This window comes from Lampris incognitus, chromosome 18 (assembly GCF_029633865.1).
Source record: "Lampris incognitus isolate fLamInc1 chromosome 18, fLamInc1.hap2, whole genome shotgun sequence".
Classification (NCBI taxonomy): domain Eukaryota; kingdom Metazoa; phylum Chordata; class Actinopteri; order Lampriformes; family Lampridae; genus Lampris; species Lampris incognitus.
In genome coordinates this window covers 6011465-6019632 of record NC_079228.1, presented here as the reverse complement: position 1 = coordinate 6019632, position 8168 = coordinate 6011465, and the positions used below count along the sequence as shown (strand labels likewise).

The 8168-nt window shown below is 48.1% G+C and overlaps 1 protein-coding gene across 2 annotated transcripts; it reads left to right on the top strand.

Moving 5' to 3' along the window:
* Positions 1-4939: 4939 nt before the first annotated feature.
* arl4ab (ADP-ribosylation factor-like 4ab) lies at positions 4940-7540 on the top strand. Of its 2 annotated transcripts, none has more exons than XM_056297915.1 (2): positions 4940-5068; positions 5767-7540. In XM_056297915.1, exon 2 carries the CDS (start codon positions 5878-5880, stop codon positions 6484-6486), a length of 609 nt encoding a protein of 202 aa, XP_056153890.1. In that variant the 5' UTR covers positions 4940-5068; positions 5767-5877; the 3' UTR covers positions 6487-7540. The 2 variants fall into 2 exon arrangements, with proteins under 2 accessions (XP_056153890.1, XP_056153891.1); XM_056297916.1 differs by lacking the exon at positions 4940-5068 and adding an exon at positions 5087-5628.
* Positions 7541-8168: the final 628 nt, after the last annotated feature.

The following is an 8168-nucleotide window of genomic DNA, read 5'->3' as shown; positions in this document are numbered from 1 at the left end:
GAATCACAGTTAATGTAAAAATCTTAAGACCAAAATTTTACCTACACCATTATCAAACTTGTGTAAATGGGAAATGTTGCCCAAAATTAATGATGGTTTCACCAGGGGGACGTAGTGCATGGGAGGATCACGCTATTCCCCCCAGTTCCCCCTCGCCCCCGAACAGGCGCCTCGACTGACCAGAGGAGGTGCTAGTGCAGCGACCAGGACACATACCCACATCTGGCTTCCCACCCGCAGACATGGCCAGTCGGCTCTGCATAACTGTAGTCCACTGACTTACGGTTTCTACTGCTGCAGATCCTCTACTGTGCACATGCATCCTCATCCTTGAAAGAGTGGCCACCGACCTGTAGATGGTGTCGACTGTGGAGTCCTGGCCTGACATGTTAGCTCTTCTGTGTTGTGCCATCCTCTTGGCCAGCGTCTGTTTGGTTTCTCCAATGTACAAGTCACGGCAATCCTCCTGGCACTTAACAGCGTACGCTATATTGCTCTGTTTGTGCCGGGGGACCTGATCCTTGGGGTGGACCAACTTCTGATGCAGCATGTTTTGGGGTTTGAAAACAACTGAGATGCGGTGTTTGAAAAATATGCGTCTCAACTGTTCCAGCACTCCCGCCACATACGGGATCACCACTGGTTTACACTTAGGCATCTGTTGTTCTTCGCCTCTCTTAGATTGGCTGGTGCACTGTTTGGGCATATCCCTGGCTTTGACAAACGCCCAGTTAGGATAACCACACTTAGGGCCTGTTTAATGTAGGATTTCTCCCCTTTCCCGGCCGCTGAGTCGGTGGGGACATTGTCAGCTCTGTGGTACAGCGTCCTGATGACTCCTAGTTTGTGCTCCAGTGGATGATGAGAGTCAAACCTTAAAGTACTGGTCAGTATGTGTTAGTTTACGGTAAACATCAACAATGAAATGTTCCCCATCACCAGTTGCAATTCCACAGTGTAAAAAGGCTACCCTGTCATGTTCCACATCCTGCCCGGTGGACTTGATGTGGTGTCCACAGAGTTAATGTGGTGGTGAAATGTGCTACATCCTGAGATTTAATTTTAACCCAGGTGTCGTCCACAAATCTGAACCAATGGCTAGGTGGTGTCCCTGGATAGGACATCAGAGCCTCTTTTCCACTTCCTCCACAAACAAGGTGGCCACTAGAGGTTGAGACTGGGAAACCCACAGCACACCCATGCCTCTGCCTATAGTACTGCCCCCTGTATGTGAAGTATGTGGACTGAAGACACAGCTTCAGGAGCAGACACACTTGGCCAGTGTTAAGGGTGGTCCTGTTACCAAGGGTGGGGTCATCCTGTAATTTCATATGGACTACCTCCACTGCTTCATCAACAGGAACACACATGAAGAGAGTTGACATAAGAGATCATTGTTTCATCCTCCTCCATAATGATGTCCCTCACCTTACCCACAAAATCCACAGTGTTCTGAACGTGATGTTCATTACTGCCTACCAACGGGTTAAGAATATATGCCGGAAACTTAGAGATGTTATTGGCCACTGAGTTAATCGTACAAACAATAGGCCGTAATGGCACATCCTGTTTACATATCTTTGGTAACCCATACAGACTAGGTGTAGCTTCCCCTGGGTAGGCTATAATCTACAGTACAACATTCCGTTCATAGCATTGTCCTGTTCAAACGGCTTCAGACAATATGTCACCGTTTTCTTGTAACCACTGCCTGGATCTCGTTTCATAAGTATAATTATACATGTAATGATATTGTAACCTACAAAAAGACTCACTGGCTGATCGCCAGGGGGTCGGCCCCCTTTAGTCGAGGCGACATTGCTTACCGCTCGACTAAAGGGGGCCGACCCCCTGGCAGTCGGCCAGTGAGTCTTTTTGTAGGTGAGGCTTTCTGTGGGTTACAATATGTATCGTAAGGCTCATAAGTATTCATGTCACTAAGTAACGTCATAACTTTCTCATGTCTGGTTTAATACAACAGTGCATCTGCCTTTTCCGCTGGAAGAATGATGATGTTATTGTCCTTACTGAGAGTCGTGAAAGCCTTCCTCTCATCTCTACTGATGTTGGATGGCAGCGCCTTCTCATTACTGAGGCAGGCTGAAACTTTCGTCTGCAGTTGCTCCACTTCCGGGTCCGTGATGTTGTTTTTACGGATCAGTTCCACTAGCGGGATTTGCCTCGGCGTGACAGCAAAATTCAGCCCCTTAGTAAGGATGTCCATCCATCCATCCCATCCATTATCCAAGGCGCTTATCCCAATTGGGGTCGCAGGGATGCTGGAGACTATCCCAGCAGTCATTGGGCGGCAGGCGGGGAGACACCCTGGACAGGCCGCCAGTCCATCACAGGGCCCTATATGTATATACACTATATGTACAAAAGTATTGGGACACACCTCTTAATCATTGAATTCGGGTGTTTCATTCAGACCCATTGCCACAGGTGTATAAATCCAGCAGCTAGCCATGCAGTCTGCATTTACAAACATTTGTGGAAGAATGGGTCGATCCGAAGAGCTCAGTGAATTCAAGTGTGGTACTGCTATAGGATGCCACTTTTGCAGTAAGTCAGTTTGTGAAATTTCTTCCCTGCTAGATAATCCACAGTCAACTGTAAGTGGTAATATTGAAAAGCGGAAGCGTTTAGGAACTACAGCAACTCAGCCACGAAGTGGCAGACCATGTAAGGTCACACAGCGGGGTCAACGAGTGCTGAGGCGCATAGTGCGTAAAAGTCGCCAACGCTCTATTTACTCAATAACTGCAGAGTTCCAAACTTCCTGTGGCATTAACATCAGCACAAAACTGTGCTCCGGGAGCTTCATGGAGGGGTTTCCATGGCCAAGCTGCTGCATGCAAGCCTTACATCACCAAGCACAATGCCAAGCGTCGGATGGAGGGGTGTAAAGCACGCTGCCGCTGGACTCTGAAGCAGTGGAGACGTGTTCTGTGGAGTGATGAATCACGCTTCTCTGTTTGGCAGTCTGACGGACGAGTCTGGGTTTGGCGGATGCCAGGAGAATGTTACCTGTCTGACTGCATTGTGCCAACTGTACAGTTTGGTGGAGGAGGGATAATGGTATGGGGTTGTTTTTCAGGGGTTGGGCTAGGCCCCTTAGTTCCAGTGAAGGGAAATCTTAATGCTTCAGCATACCAAGACATTTTGGACAATTCTATGCTTCCTACTTGGTGGGAACAGTTTGGGGAGGGCCCTTTCTGTTCCGACATGACTGTGCCCCAGTGCACAAAGCAGGGTCCATTAAGACATGGTTGGGTGAGTTTGGTATGGAAGAACTTGACTGGCCCGCACAGAGCTCTGACCTCAACCCCATCGAACACCTTTGGGAAGAACTAGAATGGAGATTGTGAGCCCGGACTTCTCGTCCAACATCAGTACCTGACCTCACAAATGCTCTTCTGGATGAATGGGCAAAAATTCCCACAGACGCACTCCAAAATCTTGTGGAAAGCCTTCCGACGGGAGTGAGTGGAAGCTGTTATAGCTGCAAAGGGGGCGGGGGGGGGGGCGACCAACTCCATATTAATGCCTATGGATTTAGAATGGGATGTCATAAAAGCTCCTGTTGGTGTAATGGCCAGGTGGCCCAATACTTTTTGTCATATAGTGTATGTCTATGAAAGGCAGCGTTGGAGGTGTGGAGCCACCCAACAACTAACTCTGAGGTAAGTGTTTGTTGCCTCCAGTGGCAGGCCTCTTGTTACCTCTTCGGATTTTTCTGGGCCTCCTTCAGTTAAGTGTCAAAGTGTACTGTATAAAACTTGCTCTTTGCAGACGGCAGCTCATCAGCTCATACTCTCTATTAGAATCCAGGTCAGAACAGCAAAGATGTCTGTTGTTTACAAGGGTGGGGATACCTGCAGTCAGTTGAGACTGAGAGGTCTGATGATGATGATGAGCCATTTCTCCCAATAAACGCTGTGTCCAAATGAACTGATTCAACTTTCTGTGATGTCTTTACCTTGATTATTCAGCATGCATCAAGACACTTAGGGAAATGTTTACCACAATAAACTAAGTGCAAGTGCACTTGTTTTATTTTCACTTTTTCTTCTCTAAATAGTCACTACACTGCAACGTACTTAACATGTAGTTGAGTTTATTGACCACAGGGTGGCGATCAAGACACGTGAAGTACAGCTTTTAAGTGTCTTTTCATGCACGCGTAATAATAATATGGAAATCAAAGAAAGCTGAATCAATTCATTCGGATACAATGTTTATTGAGAGAAACGTTTCATCATCGTCTAAGTGACCTCTGTGTCAGCTGACTGCAGGTGTCCCACCCTTACAAACTACACAGACATAGACCGCTTTATATACAGCTTTAAGTGTAACCTTTTTACTATCCTTGCTAACCGTTTGTGCAACATTAACTGTGTGTCACTGAATGTTATTTAAAATGTGTTTGTTTTCCTCTTTAGTCGACATTATCTTTTTTCTCCATTCTGTTTCCAGCTCTTCAGTTATAGAACAACACAGCTGTATGTCTTCACTACTTTGGTCGGAATCGATCGCGGATAGCCTGTCTCCTAAGGTCATTTGAGACGCTGATCAAGAGTCTTCGATGTATAGATATTGTAGTCTTTCATTTGATCTGACTGGAGATTTCAACAGTAACTTTCTTCAGCAGTTCAAGTGACATTAATACTCTAATGATTATAAGCTTTTAAAATTCTGCATGTCTGCGACAGGGGCTTCACAGCGCGGTGACGCTTGTTTCTGTCCCGCTCGTGCAGTCCTCCGTTTCGCGGCAGTTTCAGAGTTTGTCTGTTGAGTGACAGAAACAGGTGGGTGTGTGGGCAGGGCCAGAGCGGGAGGACGGGCGTTATTCTTGGCCAATCAGATCGCGGGTTGGCAACGGAGGCGTGCCAAACAATCACCGGCGCTCCCGATTGGCCGTGCGCGGAGAGCGGAGCGCGGAGAGCGCAGCCGACACGTCGGGCGTGTTAGTGGCCGTGCGGGCATGGACAGATCAGCATCCATGTGTCCGTCGCCTGCCGTCGCTTTCATTTCCCATTGGCTGAAACCCCGAGTGTACGCAAAGGTAAGGCAGTAGTAGTCATGTCAGATCACCACGACGGTCCTGCTTCATAGTTCTAGTTAGTAAACCAATACACCGTGCGACCTGCCAAACTCACGGCGGACTCGACATTATTCTGTCTATATTTACACGCCATCTTCAGTTTTATGTGATTTTAGCTTTTTTATCTTGCGACACTTGTTGCCGTACAAGCCCTGGTCTGGATCCTGGTCTGGATCCTGTGCTGCCGAACACACCTCAGGTTGTCAGCTCCACAACGCCGAGCTGAAGGAGCTGGAGGAGCTGGAGGAGCTGAAGGACAGCGCTTTATAAATGCGTTGTTTTATTGTCCTGTCATTCTGCTGATAGAATACGGACGTGAAACTGAGATGCGGGTTCACGTCGAAGGCGTTTCTGCTCCCGCAGCTCTTCCCGCCTGGTGGGGGGACATTTGCGTATGAAATCAGTGCTGCGGTAGCGCTACATGTGCAAATGAGCTCCAGCAGACGCGCCGTTTTATGTCTCATTCATCCGCAGCCGCCAGAAAGAAGCGAAGATGCTGTAGGGGTGTTTTCTTTGAAATGGTAAAACAGGAGCAGGCTGCACTATTCTTCTACTTTTCTTTCTTTCTTTTTTTTGTACCTCGCTTTTGTCTGGGTGCTTCACAATTGCATACAAGACACGCTTATTGTTTGTTTTTTGTTTTTTTTGCTTTTCCTTAGGTCCTGCCTGGAGTCCCCCGCAAATAAGAGCTAGCCAGTGAATCTCTGGGCTAAAGAGGAGTGACTTCTCTCGCCTCCCAACCGCCCCAGTCCCCTCAGCGGCACATCAACATGGGGAATGGATTATCATCAGACCAGAACGCTCGCTTCCCCTGCCTCCCCTCTTTCCAGGCCCTCCACATTGTCATTCTGGGCCTGGACTGTGCGGGCAAGACCACCGTGTTGTACCGCCTGCGTTTCAACGAGTTCGTGAACACCGTCCCAACTAAGGGATTTAACACAGAGAAGATCAAAGTGTCGCTCGGGTCCGGCCGGCGGACGGCCTCGTTCCACTTCTGGGATGTAGGTGGTCAGGAGAAGCTTCGGCCTCTGTGGCGGTCGTACACACGCTGTGCAGACGGCATCGTGTTTGTGGTGGACTCGGTGGACACTGAGCGAATCGAGGAGGCCAAGACGGAGCTGCACAAGATCACACGCCTGGCGGAGAACCAGGGGGTGCCAGTTCTGGTGGTGGCCAACAAGCAGGATCTGAGGAACTCACTTAGCTTGGCTGAGATGGAGCACATGTTGGCGCTGGCTGAGCTGGGCGCCTCTACCCCCTGGCACCTGCAGCCTGCCTGTGCCATTATTGGAGAGGGCCTGCAGGAGGGGTTGGAAAAGTTACACGCTATGATCATGAAGAGGAGAAAGGTGCTTCGTCAACAGAAGAAGAAGAGATGATGTTTACCCAAGAGGAACTGTGTTACATGCTCTCAAAGCTGCTGGCCGGTTGTACTGTGAAAGAGACACTGACTGCTGTCTACTTAGTGGACTGCCCTTTCAACTCCGGTTGGAGGCTGATTTGATCTGTCCATTGGACCTGTTTGTTCAAGTCGGACAGGGTCGTCTTTTGACTGAGGCCAGTGGTATTCATTTTGCCGCACGGCCCTGAAAGTCAACAATCCTGTCAGTACCGAGGGACACTAATGTCATTTTATAGGAAGTATTATACCATGCAGCAGCGAGCTCTGAAGCCCCCCTTCAACAATCAGAGGTCCAGGGTGGAGTGTGCACTCTGACCCGTTTCTTCTGTCTTTGTGTTTAAAACGATCTGCAGCCAGTCTGTTCTACAGTTCTAAGTATTGGAGAAAAAAACCCTTTGTAACCAAATCTTGTGCTTAGATTGCAAACAGATGCATTAGATTTTAATATCACAGCTGCAGATGTTGGTCTTTTTCATGTCGCGACATATTCCTAGTATTTTGTCTCTGTGTTGCACATTTCTGCAGAGTCCACAGAAGTTTACATTGAGCTTAATGTTTCACTTAGAGGATGGGCACAAGGACAGACTCGCTAGCTTGTGTTGGGACCTTCTCAGTCTTTACTAAATGCTATGAAGTGGGACTGTTGCTCGGTTGGGGATGGGTTCCTTACTAGCCGTGCTCTCCGTGGATCTGTCTTTTATAACTCTGTTGGTTGACAGCATCCTTCGGCCCGGCATGTGTACTCCATGGCTGTGTCCACTCTATCCTCAGCAAAGAGGCTGGAATGAAAACTCCTTCAATCTAAAGAAATTCATGTAATTCAGAGACAATCAAAATGCACTTTATAGGTCCTTCAGAGTTGTGTGTAATTCTGATACTGAAAGAAGTGAAATATTGCTTCAAATGAAGCATTTTTATTAAAGTGTAATGTTGTTGCCATGATGTCATCCTTTCACTCGTGTGTTTTGCTGGTCGTTCATATTTATGTGTTCAATCCGCCTTTTCATTTTGAATAAAGTAATAGTAAGACATGGTGGTACTGCAGCTTGTTTTTATCTTATCTGTCAGGCCAATGGCGGGTTCAAGGAACATCCCAAATACCCTCTGACAGGACTGGTGACATATTCTATGGCTTATCTGTTCACTGGTGTGTGTGGAATTGATGAAGTGCAAACAGTATAAAGGGTAACATGATGGCTTCTGGGTGTTTTCCTCCAGGTGTGCTGGAACACATCCTCTCCAAGCCAAGAGTCTCAGCCCACAGGGGTCATCTGTATCTAGTCCTGTGTTTCTGCATCGAACTGCTTTACCCATACCAGCCTAGACTATTACCAGCCTAGACCCTTACCAGCCTAGACCCTTACCAGCCTAGACTCTTACCAGCCTAGACCCTTACCAGCCTAGACCCTTACCAGCCTAGACTCTTACCAGCCTAGACCCTTACCAGCCTAGGCTATTACCAGCCTAGACTATTACCAGCCTAGACCCTTACCAGCCTAGACTCTTACCAGCCTAGACTTTTACCAGCCCTAGACCCTTACCAGCCAAGACTCTTACCAGCCTAGACCCTTACCAGCCTAGACTCTTACCAGCCTAGACCCTTACCAGCCTAGAACCTTACCAGCCCTAGACCCTTACCAGCCAAGACTCTTACCAGCC